The sequence below is a fragment of the Salmo salar genome, chromosome ssa05 (assembly GCF_905237065.1).
Source record: "Salmo salar chromosome ssa05, Ssal_v3.1, whole genome shotgun sequence".
Lineage (NCBI taxonomy): Eukaryota > Metazoa > Chordata > Actinopteri > Salmoniformes > Salmonidae > Salmo > Salmo salar.
In genome coordinates, this window is record NC_059446.1 from 50,953,484 (window position 1) to 50,973,268 (window position 19,785).

At 43.7% G+C, this 19,785-nt stretch overlaps 1 protein-coding gene across 2 annotated transcripts in view; it reads right to left on the minus strand.

Moving 5' to 3' along the window:
• LOC106605067 (nuclear factor of activated T-cells, cytoplasmic 1) overlaps positions 1 to 5,851 on the minus strand; it is a 62,059-nt gene extending 56,208 nt beyond the window's left edge. The window contains exons 1-2 of one of the 2 annotated variants that reach the window (XM_045718333.1): positions 5,301 to 5,851; positions 338 to 1,454 (exon numbers count right to left, since the gene is read on the minus strand). In XM_045718333.1, coding sequence (XP_045574289.1) covers positions 338 to 1,454; positions 5,301 to 5,433 — 1,250 coding nt within the window. In that variant the 5' untranslated portion in view covers positions 5,434 to 5,851. Of the gene's footprint in view, positions 1 to 337; positions 1,455 to 3,096; positions 3,387 to 5,300 lie in introns of those variants that run through there. The other variant, XM_045718334.1, reaches the window with a different exon arrangement.
• Positions 5,852 to 19,785: the final 13,934 nt, after the last annotated feature.

A 19,785-nucleotide genomic window follows, 5' to 3' on the forward strand; every position in this document is an offset into this window, starting at 1 on the left:
CTCTGCGGTCTATGAAGACAAAAACAATTTGGCACTTGCAATAAATAAACAGGTCTATATTTGGAAAAAGACAAGACAAAACCTGGGATGGCAAAATAGCGGTGCAAGTGGAGGAACTGTTTTTCGTGTGGGAAAAAGGAGTAGACGGGTTGGATGTTAGTCCATAAATCTTTCGAAATAAGTAAACACCTCCATGAGCTTCATTGTCTTTTTCATGGCCTAATAACACTTAACAATGCTGCCTTATGTTCTAAGTGAATTCCCTGGCACCGTCAAAATTACTTTGTTTTAAACTGTTGATAATAAATTATTATAGCAATATTTTATTTCCACCTACCTGAGGTAGGGCTTTGGCTTGGACCAGGAGTAGGGGTGCTGGGGCACGTCTAGGAAGCCCCCACAGTAGCTCTCCTTCTTGAAAGGCAGGCGGGAGATGTAGTCCTCCTGGGTGAGCTCACTCCCAGGGCCCATCTCCTCTCCTCCTGGCTCCGTCTTCAGGCTCATGGTGGGGCTGTGGTCTAGGTTGGTCTTGCGGGCCTTGACGGGGACGCCCTCGCCCATGTCGACCAGTCCGTCGGTGGTGAGGGCGTTGATGGCCGCCACAATGGCAGAGTTGGTGTACTGGTTGGTGTTGGCCAGCCAGCTGTCGTCTGTGACACTGACCCTGGGCGAGCCGCGCGGGGAAGGCGTGGACGACTGGTTGGGCGAGTAGGTTGGCTGTCTGTAGGTGGTGCCGTTGAAGCTGTATTTTCTCTTCCCCACGCCAACACCGCCACCTCCTCCGCTGCAAGCCGGGGAGTTGGGCCTGGAGCTTCCACAGGGCCCCTGTCCCACCCAGCCCTCTTCGGCTTGGGCCCCGATCTGGGGGGAGGTGGATGGCGAGTGGCGGGGGGAGGTCGAGGGGGGGCCGAGAGGAGCGTGTGGGCAGGAGAGGAGAGAGGACGAGCCTTTCGGAGAGACACAAGGAGACTGCCATGGCGAGTTCTGGGATGAGTTGTCATAGTTGTAAAAGCCAGACTCGTAGGACGACGCATCCGAGTTGCAGCTACGTGATGACACGCTGCTGGCCGGGCTGAGGCAACTGGGGTCGCGGTAGCCATCGGCGTTTGGCAGCGTCAGGGTCACAATGGAGTTGACCCCCCTCTTGTGGTGGACGATGTGGTCCATACTGCTGCTCTCCTCCACCTCCTCCTCAGGGTACTGGTGGTAGGCTGTGATCTCGATGCGAGGACTCTCCAGGGCCGGGGCACCGTTAGGCCTCAGGCCGTGGGACATGTAGTAGCCCTGGGCTGGGTTGTGGTTGTTGTGATCGTGGAGACCGTAGCCTGTCTGGTGGCAGGAGGACACGGAGATAATGGGGCTGGACTGCAGTGTGTGGTACTGGGTGGCCAGACAGGGATTTCCCATGCCCAGTGGCAGGGACAGGCTGACGTTTGGAGTGTAGCTATATGCATCTGGAAAATACAAACACACAAGGGCACTGTAAATATAGGCCACCATAGACACATATTTTTTTACAAATTTCATGCTTTGTAAAATGCACCTTTTCTCACTTCTGAATCCAAGACATCACAAACAGTATTTTTCATTAAGTTTTGGTAACAATTTACTTTAGGTCACCTATGTATTCATAACGCCTTTATAAAAGCTATATTACAGGTTATAAAACATAGCAGGCTAGCAGATACCCATAGACGTCCAGTCATTGTGCTAATGCTTGTTAGCATTAGCTCTCAAAACTACCTCTAACTTCCTTCATACTGGACACAGAGACATAAACATGGTATCCAGGAGTTCATCTGACTTTGGGGGAGTAGATAATAGGCTGCATTGCCAAAATCCCCAAATGATCCCTTAAACCCTACGCCTATTGAACTGATCAAGGTCCAATGAAATGTGTGAGATATCAGCAGATTGTTAACAGTCCATCTGGAGCTGTGCAGAGATCCATGGTGTGCTCTCTAGACTATAGAACCTCCTCCAGCAAAGCAGTGATGGATACCTTATTTGATTGATCGCTTCACTCACTGAGTGAATTAGGGCTCGCCCATGTTGAACGCTAACAGCACTCTGCTTTGCTTTGAGCTCGTGATTAAGTCAGAGAGTTTACAGCTGTTGAGGCATCACACACATACAGAATACATGCTCAGACACAAATTGTTGGACACAGATTCACACAGACACACACAGACATGTATACTGCACACATAAACACAAAGACATACAGTACATACACACATTATCTGCCACACAGACACACACAAACACAGAAACATTTACTTGAACAATTCACACAATTGCGACAATATAATGATTTCTGTCTGATAAGGGTCATTTTATTTTACAATCTCAAATGAATACCAATCAAATGTTGTGCAGTGTACTAGAGTAGGGCAATCCCCTTCCAGCTTGTGTGCTATATTTGTTAACCACAACTCTACGCAAACAGCACATCACATGAAATGATGAACCTGTCATGCACCACAGAATACGTGGGTAGACTGTCTAAAATTAGGTCACGACGGACTATTTCCAGAAACAGTGGCAGGTTAAATTCTAATTGTATCTAGTAGTTCATAAAGTTTTTTTTTTTTTGCTCAATGAAGCATTTAACAGTAGTATGAAACGTTACAGGCGCACAAACTTACATTAAAGCACACTATGGTGGAGAAAGCAAAGGAAGGGTATGCAAATGTAAAATGTTCTTAGCAAAAGGGCACTAACGAAGCTTGTAATAATATGGGAAGCAAACATAACTAAATGATTAGATTGTCTAATATCTGTAATCATAATAAATTACAAGCTCAAATGCCACTATGTAAATTATTCCGCTAAGCAAGATAGGACAACAAAATATTTATGGTCCTATACTTATTATGGTCTAAGTAGCCTATGTATTATTAATTACACACCAAAAACATGAAAAAACGCATGGGAATAAGTCAGCTCTGACAAACAGATGAAAATAATCACACTAGGCTCAACTGCATAATGTAAAACATACACACAGAGCAAAAGAAATCCCCCAAACCGTTTGAGCTACCACAAGTTCAGGAAGACACACCAACCCCTATCCAGAGATCCTTCACCACCCACCTCTGTCAGGCCTGTGGCCACACTCTCCCCCTTGGCTGTACTCAAACAAAAAGTTGAAGTCAAACTCTGGTTCTTCACGAAGGGAGCTCATCTTTGCCTCAGCTTAAGGGTGATGAGAACAGCCTCCAACACCTCAGCTCAAACTGTTGCCTGTCTATCTCTGTCGGTCTGATTTGTCTTCTCCTTTTCTCTTTAGGGATGCTGTTCTTTTCTGGTGCTCGTTCCTGACAGACCCTCCACTAGTGCCGAGGATGCAGATCTCTTTCTCACTCCACCTAATGTGACTTAGAGGAGGGGTGGTACACACCTACTGACTACAGGGCTGACTGCAAGTTGTTTTTCCCTCTTCTCTCTCTCTCTCTCTGTGTGTGTGTGTGTGTGTGTGTGTGTGTGTGTGTGTGTGTGTGTGTGTGTGTGTGTGTGTGTGTGTGTGTGTGTGTGTGTGTGTGTGTGTGTGTGTGTGTGTGTGTGTGTGTGTGTGTGTGTGTGTGTGTGTGTGTGTGTGTGTGTGTCGCACACTATGCCTCAGCACACTCTCTGTTTCTAACACATGAGCTACATCCACCCACACACATCGGGACTTTCACTCATTTGTGTTATCTCTGCCGATCTTGAGCTTTGCATTTCCAGGTTTTGTCTGCTGAACGCCTGAACTAACAAAGTGACAGATAGCAAATTGGGGGTGAGAGCTCTATGAAATGATGATATCTCAAATCCCAGGAAAATAATCACTGATGCTCTGTTTCGGAGACTTGCTTTTAGGATTTTTTTATGACGGTAAGTAATAACATCTGCAAATTCATGGCACTATTAATACTGTATACACGTTTGCAGTTTAAAGTGCCTCACATGGCATGCTTTTCTCTCTCATCACCATATTCCAAAATGTTTTCACTCTGGTTTTGTTATTACCATCCATAAATCCTTTCCCCCAGCACATGGGACAAAGTCAATCTGCATGTCTCTAAATACAATCTGGTTTTATTCACAACGATAGTGGGGTTCTGCTAGGCCCAGTCAGAGTGAACCTCTGGAAGAGCTAGGTGGTCACAGATAAAGTCATCTGTAGGCTCAGAAAATCAGAGGCTTCGTTGGCTTGCAGTCGGTTATCACGAGCACCTTTTTTTGTGGCTAAGTCACCTTAGAGAGAGGGGTTGCGTGTGTGTGGGCATGATGGTACAGGCTACCATACAGGGTCACAGGGAAAGGAGTCTGACTGTATGTCTGCAATACTGCAGTTGTCAGCAGACTGGTGAAGCAGAGTGGTTATGCATTTACCCCAGCCAAGCAAGCTACACACACACACACACACACACCAAGCGGGCATGCGAACACACACACACACACACACACACACACACACACACACACACACACACACACACACACACACACACACACACACACACACACACAAACGCACATGTGCCTGCTATTAATTATGAGTCTTACGAGGGACTGAAATGAATAAATAACACAGCCCTCACCCGTCCACGTCTCGAAACCTCAAAGACAAATGAAATCCTCAAACCACAAAAAGTCCATGACATCAGCACTGGAATACTTCCTGTAGCCTAGGCTACATCATGAATTAAGTGTCAAGGCAGACAGAGCACCTTCAGTGAGGTGGATGGTCCAAGTATGTGTGCATGCATGACGTAGATTTGTCAAGGTTGAAAAGCACAACCATGAAAACATACATAAATATTTTCAATCAACATGGTCAAATAAATACATCAAAATGTGGGCTGTGAATGATTGATTATTGACAATAAGGGCATTGTGAAGCCTGGGGAAAAAACATACAAATGAGTGTATCCTACCAAAAACATCGTTCCTTGCACTCAAATGTCGCCAACACATTGCTATAAAAGTGTCACTCACGCACTTCGGGCTCTGGTTATCATATGGATGCCCCTTACCGCGTCAGGTATAGCGCGACACGCACAGCATCAATTGCGCGCTTAGGAGACTCCTGTATTGAAAACACCGACACCTATTGGTAGCTGAAGAAACCTTCCCAGACGGTTGCAACTATTGTAGTGTATAACGTCATAATAATAAGCATGATTTCATTGATAGCAACTCACGATTTAAGAATCATTAAAGTAAACATGACACAAGCACTCCAGTCAGATAATAACATTTGAACATTGCCACGTCAAATTAACGGAAAATATAGGCTAGACAGTGAAGCCGGTTACCTTCTTCTGCAGACTTCATCTCGGTAGCGAGTGACTTGAGAAACTGCAATCCTCGTTCCTTTCCCAAAGCCGCTGGGAGGACTGGTCCAAAGTTGAATTTGGAGCTGAGTCTCAAACAGCTGATATCCTGCATTCAACTTGCGATTGGTCTACTTTTGTGGTTGTGACGGTTGACAATAATATCACAGGTAGTATCATATGAGTACTGCGAGAGAAAAAAAACAATTTCAGGCTGTAGAAATGTGCATTAATCAAAACAAAAATAAACGCATTATTTGTCAATAAAAAAGTAAACTCGAATGCTGATTTGAGATTAATTCAAACACTTTCATCTACGTGACAGCACTCCAAGAGAAACTGACATGGAAAAGAGAGCAGAGTATGCGAAAGGGTTATCTTCACAGCACTTCTCACACACTCGGGGTTGGTCTGATGGTTAGATGAGTTTTTCTGTCGTTTTGTTATGCTTTAGCCTTATTAAGATTTCCAGAGACTCCCGGTAGCTGTGACACAGGGCTTGTCAGAAGGGGCTGGCTCCATCCCTTTTAAAGCTGGAAAACACCTCCTGTTCAGCGCGCCGCCCCTCTAGGAATGACGTTATCGCTGCCTACAAGCTCCTTTCTGGAGGACTGACGATGCTTGAGCGAGTTCGCCAAGAGATTCCATTGTTGTATACGTGGGAGGGAGTCGGGAGGTGTTTTGAAAACCCTCGACTATTTATTTGGGTCTTTCATTGCTCACCTTTCAGGTCTTTTTGGGCAGTTTTGAATACAGATAGCCTAGTTCAGGAGTATTCAACCGGTGGTCCGAGGCCCCCTAGAGGTCCGCCGATGCACTGCAAGGGGTCCGCAAAAATACAAAAACAAAAGAAAATGGAACAAATATTTTGTATTTATTTCAATGTTGTTATGACTATCGCTAGCAGCAACATAATAAATACATGTTTTATTAGATACCTACAGTAGAAAATAGGATAATATCTTCTTTCTAACTTTCTATTTCTCAACTACTAATATTGAGGAAATAGGCTTGGTCGCTGGCTGCTGTTAAGCTTTCTTGACTTGGACATACATTTTTGCCAACACACTAACCTTTGTTTAACCAGCTAAACAGCTGCTCTTAGCGAAAATGCGTTTGGCGTGGCCTTTCTAGCTAATTGGCTATGTTAGTTTACACTTCCTCTTCCAATAAAAACAGAACATCTTCTGCCAACTTGCTACCCATGGCCCGGCTAGCTGTCTGAATCGCCGTGACCGCAACCGACCTCACTACTCACTGGACCCTTTTGACCACTTGGCTAAGCATGCCTCTCCTTAATGTCAATATGCCTTGTCCATTGCTGTTCTGGTTAGTGTTTATTTGCTTATTTCACTGTAGAGCCTCTAGCCCTGCTCATTATACCTTATCCAACCTCTCAGTTCCACCACCCACACATGCGATGACATCACCTGGTTTCAATGATGTTTCTAGAGACAATATCTCTCTCATCATCACTCAATGCCTAGGTTTACCTCCACTGTATTCACATCCTACCATACCTTTGTCTGTACATTATACCTTGAAGCTATTTTATCGCCCCCAGAAACCTGCTCCTTTTACTCTCTGTTCCAGATGTCCTAGACGACCAATTCTTATAGCTTTTACCCATACTCTTATCCTACTCCTCCTCTGTTCCTCTGACGATGTTGAGGTGAATCCAGGCCCTGCAGTGCCTAGCTCCACTCCTATTCCCCAGGCGCTCTCTTTTGATGACTTCTGTAACCGTAATAGCCTTGGTTTCATGCATGTTAACATTAGAAGCCTCCTCCCTAAGTTTGTTTTATTCACTGCTTTAGCACACTCTGCCAACCCGGATGTCCTAGCCGTGTCTGAATCCTGGCTTAGGAAGACCACCAAAAACTCTGAAATCTCCATCCCTAACTACAACATTTTCAGACAAGATAGAACTGCCAAAGGGGGCGGTGTTGCAATCTACTGCAGAGATAGCCTGCAGAGTTCTGTCCTACTATCCAGGTCTGTACCCAAACAATTTGAACTTCTACTTTTAAAAATCCACCTCTCTAAAAACAAGTATTTTACCGTTGCCGCCTGCTATAGATCACCCTCTGCCCCCAGCTGTGCTCTTGACACCATTTGTGAACTGATTGCCCCCCATCTATCTTCAGAGCTCGTGCTGCTAGGTGTCCTAAACTGGGACATGCTTAACACCCCAGCCATCCTACAATCTAAGCTTGATGCCCTCAATCTCACACAAATGATCAATGAACCTACCAGCTACCACCCCAAAGCCGTAAACACGGGCACCCTCATAGATATCAATCTAACCAACTTGCCCTCTAAATACACCTTTGCTGTTTTCAACCAAGATCTCAGCGATCACTGCTTCATTGCCTGCATCCGTAATGGGTCAGCGGTCAAACGACCTCCACTCATCAATGTCAAACGCTCCCTAAAACATTCAGCGAGCAGGCCTTTCTAATCGACCTGGCCCAGGTATCCTTGAAGGATATTGACCTCATCCCTTCAGTAGAGGATGCCTGTTTATTTTCTTTAAATGCCTTCCTCACCATCTTAAATAAGCATGCCCCATTCAAGAAATGTAGAACCAGGAACAGATATAGCCCTTGGTTCTCTCCAGACCTGACTGCCCTTAACCAACACAAAAACATCATGTGGCGTTCTGCATTAGCATCGAACAGCCCCCGTGATATGCAACTTTTCAGGGAAGTTAGAAACCAATATACACAGGCAGTTAGAAAAGCCAAGGCTAGCTTTTTCAAGCAGAAATGTACTTCCTGCAACACAAACTCAAAAAAGTTGTGGGACACTGTAAAGTCCTTGGAGAATAAGAGCACCTCCTCCCAGCTGCCCACTGCACTGAGGATAGGAAACTCTGTCACCACCGACAAATCCACTATAATTGAGAATTTCAATAAGCATTTTTCTACGACTGGCCATGCTTTCCACCTGGCTACCCCTACCCCGGTCAACAGCCCTGCACTCCCCACAGCAACTCGCCCAAGCCTTCCCCATTTCTCCTTCTCTCAAATCCAGTCAGCTGATGTTCTGAAAGAGCTGCAAAATCTGGACCCCTACAAATCAGCCAGGCTAGAAAATCTGGACCCTTTCTTTCTAAAAATATCTGCAGAAATTGTTGCAACCCCTATTACTAGCCTGTTCAACCTCTCTTTCGTATTGTCTGAGATTCCCAAAGATTGGAAAGCAGCTGCGGTCATCCTCCTCTTCAAAGGGGGGGGACACTCTTGACTCAAACTGCTACAGACCTATATCTATCCTACCCTGCCTTTCTAAAGTCTTTGAAAGCCAAGTCAACAAACAGATTACCGACCATTTCGAATCCCACCGCACCTTCTCCGCTATGCAATCTCAGGTCCTAAACGATATCTTAACCGCCATCGATAAGAAACAATACTGTGCAGCCGTATTCATCGACCTGGCCAAGGCTTTTGACTCTGTCAATCACCACATCCTTAGTCGGCAGACTCAATAGCCTTGGTTTCTCAAATGATTGCCTCGCCTAGTTCACCAACTACTTCTCTGATAGAGTTCAGTGTGTCAAATCGGAGGGCCTGTTGTCCGGGCCTCTGGAAGTCTCTATGGGGGTGCCACAGGGTTCAATTCTTGGGCCGACTCTTTTCTCTGTATACATCAATGATGTTGCTCTTTCTGCTGGTGTGTCTCTGATCCACCTCTATGCAGACGACACCATTCTGTATACTTCTGGCCCTTCTTGGACACTGTGTTAACTACCATCCAGACGAGCTTCAATGCCATACAACTCTCCTTCCGTGGCCTCCAACTGCTCTTAAATACAAGTAAAACTAAATGCATGCTCTTCAACCGATTGCTGCCTGCACCTGCCCGCCCGTCCAGCATCACTACTCTGGACGGTTCTGACTTAGAATATGTCGACAACTACAAATACCTAGGTGTCTGGCTAGACTGTAAACTCTCCTTCCAGACTCACATCAAACATCTCCAATCCAAAGTTAAATCTAGAATTGGCTTCCTATTTTGCAACAAAGCATCTTTCACTCATGCTGCCAAACATACCCTCGTAAAACTGACCATCCTACCGATCCTCGACTTCGGTGATGTCATTTTCAAAATAGCCTCCAATACCCTACTCAATAAATTGGATGCAGTCTATCACAGTGCCATCCGTTTTGTCACCAAAGCCCCATATACTACCCACCATTGCAACCTGTACGCTCTCATTGGCTGGCCTTCGCTTCATACTCGTCGCCAAACCCACTGGCTCCAGGTCATCTACAAGACCCTACTAGGTAAAGTTCCTCCTTATCTCAGCTCGCTGGTCACCATAGCAGCACCCACCCGTAGCACACGCTCCAGCAGGTATATCTCTCTGGTCACCCCCAAAGCCAATTCCTCCTTCGGCCGACTCTCATTCCAGTTCTCTGCTGCCAATGACTGGAACGAACTACAAAAATCTCTAAAACTGGAAACACTTATCTCCCTCACTAGCTTTAAGCACCAGCTGTCAGAGCAGCTCACAGATTACTGCACCTGTACATAGCCCATCTATAATTTAGCCCAAACAACTACCTCTTCCCCTACTGTATTTATTTTGCTCCTTTGCACCCCATTATTTCTATTTCTACTTTGCACTTTCTTCCACTGCAAATCTACTATTCCAGTGTTTTACTTGCTATATTGTATTTACTTCGCCACCATGGCCTTTTTTGCCTTTACCTCCCTTATCTCACCTCATTTGCTCACTTTGTATATAGACTTATTTTTCTACTATATTATTGACTGTATGTTTGTTTTACTCCATGTGTAACTCTGTGTTGTTGTATGTGTCAAACTGCTTTGCTTTATCTTGGCCAGGTCGCAATTGTAAATGAGAACTTGTTCTCAACTTGCCTACCTGGTTAAATAAAGGTAAAACAAATAATGTGGGGAGGTCAAAATAATCTTGGGAGGTCAAAATAATGAAAAAGGATCAACTAAACCTTTTTATTTTAAAATGTTGATTACTTCTACTTTCCATTATCATTTACCTGATGATAAGACAAGACGTGAATTAAAACAAAACATTCTGGGCCTCCTGAGTGGCGCAGCAGTCTAAGGCATCACTACGGATACCGGTTCGATCCCGGGCTGTGTCGCCACGACCGGGAGACACATGAGGCAGAGCACAATTGGCCCAGCGTCGTCTGGGTTATGGGAGGGTTTGGCCAGCTGGGATGTCCTTGTCCCATCACTCTATAGCGACTCCTTGTGGTGGCCAGGTGCATGCACGCTGACATTGGTGTGGCTGGCTTCCGGGTTAGTCAAGAGGCAGTGCGGCTTGGCAGGGTCGTTTTTCAGGGGACGCATGGCTCTCGGGGGACGCATGAGTCCGTACGGGAGTTGCAGTGATGGGACAAGACTGTAAACTATCAATTGGATATCATGAAAAAGGGTAAAAAGTACAATAAACATATTAATAATAATACAAAGGAATTCTAATGTATGATGGGGATCCCTGGGCAAGAAAAGGTTGACGACCCCTGGCCTACTTCATAAATAACTTGAACATCCATAGCCACGGTTACAAGTGTATGACCTCATTAGAATTGTATTACAACATAAGAGCCAGGTGAATGCAAATAATATTGACCTGGGTAAAAAAGTGAAAATATATTCACCTCACAAATACCAAAACTAGACTAGCCTAACCCACCATATACATTACAGAGGTCTTGAAATTGTGCTGAACAGAAATATAAATGCAACATGTAATGTATTTCTCTCAAATTTTATGCACACATTTGTTTACATCCCTGTTAGTGAGCATTTCTCTTTTGCCAAGATAATCCATCCACCTGACAGGTGTGACATATCAAGAAGCTGATTAAACCGCATGATCATTACACAGGTGCCCCTTGTGCTGGGGACAACAAAAGGTCACTAAAATGTGCAGTTTTGTAACACAACACAAGGCTACAGATGTCTTAAGTTTTGAGGGAGCCTGCAATTGGCATGCTGACTGCAGGAATGTCCACCAGAGCTGTTGCCAGAGAATTGAATGTTAATTTCGCTATCATACGTCACCTCCAACGTCGTTTTAGAGAATTTGGCAGTACATCCAACCAACCTCACAACAGCAGACCACGTGTAACCACACCAGCTCAGGACCTCCACATCTGGCTTCTTGACCTGAGTGATCGTTTGAGACCAGCCACCCGGACAGCTGATGAAACTGGGTTTACACAACTGAAGAATTTCTGCACAAACTGTCAGAAACCGTCTCAGGGAAGCTCATCTGCGTGCTCGTCGTCCTCACCAGGGTCTTGACCTGACTGCAGTTTGGCAAATGCTCAACTTCGATGGCTACTGGCACACTGGAGAGGTGTGCTCTTCATGGATGAATCTGGTTTTCAACTGTACCGGGCAGATGACAGGACAGCGTGTATGGCATTATGTGGGCGAGCGGTTTGCTGATGGCAATGTTGTGAACAGAGTGCCCCATGGTAGTGGTGGGGTTATGGTATGGGTAGGCATAAGCTACGGACAAAGAACACAATTGCCTTTTATTGATAGCAATTTCAATGCACAGAGATACCATGAAGCTGAAAATGTCCCAGTTTTTCCACGGCCTGCATACTCACCAGACATGTCACCTATTGAGCATGTTTGCGATGCTCTGGATCGACATATATGACAGCCAACCAAGTTCCTCAAAAATGGTCAAAGACTCCAGTAACCGAAGTCATAGACTGTTCGCTCTTTTACCGCATTGCAAGAGGCACCGGAGCACCAAGTCTAGGTCCAAAATGCTCCTTAAGAGCTTCTACCCCCAAATTTTAAGACTGCTAAACAATTAATCACATGGCCTCCCCCCTTGTTTTTAAACTGCTGCTACCCGCTGTTTATTATCTATGCATAGTCACTTTACCCCTACCTACATGTACAAATTACCTCGACTAACCTGTACCCCACACATTGACTCGGTACCGGTACCCCCTGTACATAGCCTCGCTATTGTTATGTCATTTTATTGTGCTACTTTTTATTAAATGTTTTACTTTAGTTCATTTAGTCAATATTTTTACTTTTATTTATTTATTTATTGAATATCCGAAACATGCAATATACTTGCAGTGAAGCCGCTCAACAACTACATCATACCAGTCATCCAACAGATTCCCAATCAAAGCGACACACAGAAGCATCCAGGGTCAATGCCCTGCTCAAGGGCACGTTGACAAATCTACCACCAGGCTAAAAAATGTGAACCCGAACCTTCCAAGATCCCCCCACAGTTCCCCAATAGCTGTCCCTCAACCATTCGAGACCCATCCCACAGTCCCCCCCCAAGAAGAAAATATAAAATACAATTAATTTCATTCCCCACCCCCCAAGAACCCCCCCAATGCACCAACAACCAAAAGAATGAACGTAAAAGGAAAAGTCATTCAAACTGACTTTTTATTATGTATTCTTTTTCTTTATTCTTTTTTAACTTTTATCTTTGTCCATCAGTCAATATTCTCTTAACTCTATTTCTTAAACTGCATTGTTGGTTAAGGGCTTGTTAGTAAATATTTCACAGTAAGGTCTACACGTGTTGTATTCGGCGCATGTGACAAATAACATTTGATTTGATTTGATTTATAATATCCAGCAACTTCGCACAGCCATTGAAGAGGATTGGGACAACATTTCACAGGCCACAGTCAACAACCTGATCAACTCTATGCGAAGGAGATGTGTCGTGCTGCATGAGGTGGTCACACCAGACACTGACTGGTTTTCTGATCCATGCCCCTAGTTTTTCTTAAAGGTTTCTGTGACCAACAGATACATATATGTATTCCCAGTCAGGTGAAATCCATTGATTAGGGCCTAATTAATTTATTTAAATTGAATCGCAGTTAAATATTTGAAATTATTGCATATTGTATTTATATTTTGATCAGTGTAGTTTGTTTGTAATAAACACACAGGCCTACCAGTGTTGGCAATTCTGATCTTTTTTTCACTAATAGTTTTTTTGACCAATCAGATCAGCACTGAACAAGATCTGATGTGAAAAGATCTGATTGGTCAAAAGACCAATTAGTGGAAAAAAGATCAGAATTGGGCTGCCTGTGTTGACGCACACATACAGTATAGGCCTACAACAAAAATAACAGGCTTGACTTTGGCATTAAACAAAAGTACATAAACTAAACTGAATGAAACCTTAAGTAAAATCTTAATAGAAACCCAGCCTTCAATTAGACCTGGCTGTAACCCAGCAGCATGTCAATCTGTCTGCTGTTTGAAGACGAGAATCGCGGGTTGGCAATGTTGTAGCCAATCATTTAGCCTAAAATGTAAAGTATTTACCACGATTTGCCTCATTATTGAAGAGAGTTTTTCCGGTTCCTGGTCGGAGGTTGACAGTCAAACAGCGGTGCATTCTGGAGCGCAAGGTTTATCCTGTTTTGCAAGTATGAGTGCAAAGGTTACCATTTCCCAGGGGGAGGACATGTTTGTATCCCTGAGCTATGTGTGTTTAAATCATGATTCAATCACTTTTGTTGACATTCAACATGTGTTACTTGAATGTGTATAAACCTAGCGGTAACCTATGTTCCATGGGTACTTTACATAGGCTACCGCTTGCCTATTAGCAACACTTCATACGGGCAACAAAAAAAGGCTTTACACACATTCAGGTAACACATGATAAATATCAACAAGTCATCGTGACGTCTTCAAGTTCGTCACCCCTCACCCTCACCCCGTCCGTTGGTTGGTTGTGCCTGTTGGTCTGCCCTGTACGGCGTTACCTAGTTTAAATATCAACAGTACTGGCACAGCAGCACAACATTTGATTGACACCTGATACCACTTGATTTACATCATCATCAATATTCGGTCTGGTTGGCAGATATGCACAGAAGAGACTCAACTCCATCCCTTTTTCAGTCAGGAGTTGCACATGTCAAGGCAGCAGCAACACAGGTAGTCTAGACTCTAGCTAACCACCATATATATATAGAAAACTATCCACACAAGCCACTAGCCAGGCATATATCAAGAGTTAGAAGATTATTACTAATATACTATGAAGCTATTATTTAAGAATGTAAGAGCAGTTAAGATAAATCACAATCAGAACATTTTTGGAGCTAGCTAACTAGCAGATTTACATCAATCGACATCAGTGATCAGCTGATAGCCCACCCTCTTTTCCGGTGTCAATCATGTGTTTAGGAGGCACTCTAACTAGCTTGCTTACAATATGTGATGAATGCGTTGTTGCATAAATATACAGGCCTTTCCTAAAACATTGGGGAAAAAATGGCTACAGAGGCAGTTTGTATGTTATGAATTTCGAGACATGAATTATCTGAAAGGTCTGTTCCCCCTGAAAGGTCTGTGCATGGCCCTGTGTAACTCCATTTATTGAGACCGGGGGCCAGGGCTGGGTCATCTTACCTTGCAAGGGCCATTGGGAGACTTTCATTCATGCCAAGCAACAAAAAAACAGTCATGTAGTTTCACCCACACCAGGCACTGTAGCATGATATTGCCCACATGGTAGGACCTGTAATCAAATCAATCAATCAATCAAATGTATTTATAAAGCCCTTCTTACCTCAGCTGATGTCACAAAGTGCTGTACTGAAACCCAGCCTAAAACTCCAAACAGCAAGCAATGCAGGTGTAGAAGCACGGTGGCTAGGAAAAACTCCCTAGAAAGGCCAGAACCTAGGAAGAAACCTAGACAGGAACCAGGCTATGAGGGGTGGCTAGTCCTCTTCCGGCTGTGCCGGGTGGAGATTATAACAGAAAATGGCCAAGATGTTTAAATGTTCATAGATGACCAGCAGGGTCAAATAATAATAATCAGAGTGTTGTCGAGGGTGCAACAGGTCAGCACCTCAGGAGTAAATGTCAGTTGGCTTTTCATAGCCGATCATTCAGAGTATCTCTACCGCTCCTGCTGTCTCAAGAGAGTTGAAAACAGCAGGTCTGGGACAGGTAGCACGTCCGGTGAACAGGTCAGGGTTCCATAGCTGCAGGCAGAACAGTTGAAACTGGAGCAGCAGCACGGCCAGGTGGACTGGGTACAGCAAGGAGTCATCAGGCCAGGTAGTCCTGAGGCATGGTCCTAGGGCTAAGGTCCTCCGAGAGAGAGAAAGCATGAAAGAAAGAAAGAAAGAAAGAAAGAAAGAAAGAAAGAAAGAAAGAAAGAAAGAAAGAAAGAGAGAAAAAGAGAGAAAGAGAGAGAGAATTAGACAGAGCATACTTAAATTCACACAGGACACCGGATAAGACAGGAGAAATATAAGAACAAAATAAGAATTTGTTCTTAACCTCTCTGGGCTAGGTGGCACCAAATCGTCCCACCTACGTAACAGCCAGTGCAATCCCGTGGCGCGTTATTCAAAAACCTTAGAAATGCAAAACCTTCAATTTTTCAAACATATGACTATTTTACACCATTTTAAAGATAAGACTCTCGTTAATCTAACCACACTGTCCGATTTCAAAAAGGCTTTACAACGAAAGCAAAACATTAGATCATGTCAGCAGAGTACCCAGCCAGAAATAATCAGACACCCATTTTTCAAGCTAGCCTGTAATGTCACATAAACCCAAACCACAGCTAAATGTAGCACTAACTTTTGATGATCTTCATCAGATGACAACCCTAGGACATTATGTTATACAATACATGCATGTTTTGTTCAATCAAGTTCATATTTATATCAAAAACCAGCTTTTTACATTAGCATGTGACTAGCATGTGACTAGCATTCCCACCGAACACTGCCGGTGAATTTACTAAATTACTCACGATAAACGTTCACAAAAAGCACAACAATTATTTTAAGAATTATAGATACAGAACTCCTCTATGCACTCGATATGTCCGATTTTAAAATAGCTTTTCGGTGAAAGCACATTTTGCAATAATCTCAGTAGATAGCCCGGCATCACAGGGCTAGCTATTTAGACACCCAGCAAGTTTAGCACTCATCAAAGTCAGATTTACTATAAGAAAAATGTTATTACCTTTGCTGTCTTCGTCAGAATGCAGTCCCAGGACTTCTACTTCAATAACAAATGTTGGTTTGGTCCAAAATAATCCATCGTTATATCCAAACAGCGGCGTTTTGTTCATGCGTTCAAGACAATATCCGAAAGGGTAAATAAGGGTTACGAGCATGGCGCAATTCGTGACCAAAAAATATCGAAATATTCCATTACCGTACTTCGAAGCATGTCAACCGCTGTTTAAAATCCATTTTTATGCCATTTTTCTCGTAAAAAAGCGATAATATTCCGACCGGGAATCTGCATTTAGGTAAACAGACGGAAAAAAATAAAGCATTCGGTCGACTCGGGCACGCGCCTAAGCCCACAGTACTCTGAGCGGCCACTTGCCAAACGCGATAAAGTGTTTCAGCCAGAGCCTGCCTCGATATCGTTCAGCTTTTTCCCGGGCTCTGAGAGCCTATGGGAGCCGTAGGAAGTGTCACGTTAGAGCAAAGATCCTAAATCTTCAATAAAAACAGCCTAGATGAAACACATCTTGTCAGACAGGCCACTTCCTGCATGGAATCTTCTCAGGTTTTGGCCTGCCATATGAGTTCTGTTATACTCACAGACACCATTCAAACAGTTTTAGAAACTTTAGGGTGTTTTCTATCCAAAGCCAATAATTATATGCATATTCTAGTTACTGGGCAGGAGTAGTAACCAGATTAAATCGGGTACGTTTTTTATCCGGTTGTGTCAATACTGCCCCCTAGCCCTAACAGGTTAACTGATTTGCCTAGTTAAATAAAGGTGAAATTAATAAATAAATATAATTTACATAATATATAAGGCCTATCAAAACATGTTCAGAAGTATGTTTTCCACATCAGAGGGTGAAATGTGCTTTCTACCAGACTTTCCACAAAGCAACACAGAATTGTAGGAGAAACTGTGTGAATACACCAATCCCTGCTCTCCCCCACTTCAATCATAAAACCTATCCATAATAAATGGATTGGCAGGACACCCTGTGCTCTTCTGTCTCTGGCTCCCCATGTTAGCACTCCTTCTGACGGAGATCAGAAATATTGCTATCGGTGCTGCTACTCCCAGGACTCCATAATTAGTGACAGTTTGAATAATCTACGGAGTAATTCCTCTTGAACCGGAGCCAGTCCTGAAAAACCCTGGATTCCCCCTTAACCTGAAAAACTAGCTGGCAAGTTAAGCAAAGAGGATCATCACACATAATCACCAGCAGACATCCCGGGCCTTGTGGGGCGGGCGGTGTATGGTTGGGGCAACGTAAGCACTCTGCTAGAGGGGAAAGTATACGCAGTGTTTTCTTTGCCTACAGTAGATTTCTGGTTTCGACTGTGGCTTGGCTGTTTCTCTTCTCGGAGCTTCTGGGTGAAAAGCCACATCACATACTTTAGAAGATAAATTATGGTAACAACCATTGGTAGGAAAAAAGGAGCTGTAGACAATTGAGGAAAGGCTCAATGACCGGGTCCGTTACCGCTTGTTTACAACTGCAGTCACACCAGGAATCATTGCTCCCTGGCGAGTGGAATTGGAACTTCAGTCTTGTGAATGTGCTATTGATTGTAATTGTAACATCGGTGTCTGACACCAGCTGAATCAGGGGAGAGAAGGCCATGATACCTATTGATGCCCCGACTGTTTCAGTTTCCCAGTCTGGGTTCCATACAGTATTTATTCATGTATGTCTTTCTCATCTCAAAGTGTCATTAAAATAATTCATAATTGTGTTTTTACGTAAGTTTAATGATACACTTCCTGGGAAGACATCATAATTTATAACGCTTCTACATCTGGCCCAATGGCATCACACACACACACACACACACACACACACACACACACACACACACACACACACACACACACACACACACACACACACACACACACACACACACACACACACACACACACACACATAGCACAGCACAGCACAGCGCAGCAAAGAGCAACCACATGGAATGTTTTGCGCTGAGATTTATGAGCAGTCTGCTCCTCACTTGTGTTTTCATGCAAAATGATTATTGCTCTGTCTTGTAAACAGACATTCACTCCCTCAACATTTACGCATTGAAGACTGCTGCTGCGGTTGGTTTTACTGGTACTCTTCCTACGGTCATTTCTGGATGCAAGCTTAATGGTTCAAGTGCACACTCGAGAACATACACACATGCACATTATACACACAGTCACAGTCACACACACACATGCCATGCACTTGAAACACACACACACGCACACACACACACACACACTCGCACACACGCACAGAGAGGCTGTCAACTTTAGCGGCCAGTTGATCTTGGCTGAAGACTTCTGAAGTGTGTTTGAGTGTGTCTGTCTGTTGGAGGGTTTTAGATGTTCAGTGCTACGTGTGTGTACGCAGCACTAAACATCTGAACATCTAAAACTCTCCAACAGACAGACTCACTCAAACACACTCCAACAGACAATATCAACTGGCCGCAAATTGTAACATCGGTGTCTGACACCAGCTGAATCAGTGGAGAGAAAGGCCATGACACTTATTGATGCCCCGACAGTTTGTACTCTTCAGCCCCTCTTGTCTCTAATCAAATCTAAAATACATGCTAAGTATTCATACTTTACTGGGATCCATCCAGTTGATGAAAGATAGAAATGTAATGGCATTCATTTGAGAATAACAGAACAATAATGTTTTTATTGCTGTGTTACCATTTTATTATGTACTTTCTAAGTAAATACTTGGTCATTTATGTGCCATAAGATAAAGTGATACTAACCATTTTACTAGATGCTAGCTGGTACCTCCTACAGTAATGGTCACACTCACTTGTGCAGTGGAGACTGGATTGTGACTGAGAGAGCACACTCCAAACAGAGTAAACAAATGTTATAAACAACTGTCCTGAGAGGTGTATTATATACTCAAATTAAAGATAGTCTGGGAAGATTGAGCAATGGATTTGTGTTTAACATCATTTTTGAATGGCAACCACACTCTGTACCCCACACATGCAATTATCTGTAAAAGCAGTCAAGCAGTGAATTTCAAATACAGATTTAACCATAAAGACCAGGAAGGTTTTCCAATGCCTCGCAAAGAAGGGAGTAATGGGAGCATGGTGAAGTTATTCACTACACTTTGGGTGATGTATCAATACATCTAGTCACGAACTCAGTTGCTGGAGAGGAAAGAAATCGCTCAAGGATTTCACCATGAGGCCAATGGTGACTTTAAAACATTTACAGCGTTTAATGACTGTGATAGGAGAAAACTTAGGAAGGATCAACAACATTGTTGCTGGAAGGAAGCCTGTACAGAATAACACTACATGCTTGTTTGCAATAAGGCACTAAATTAAAACTGCAAAAAATGTGGCAAAGAAATTAACTTCATGTCCTGAATACAAAGCATTATATTTTGGGCAAATCCAACATAACACAT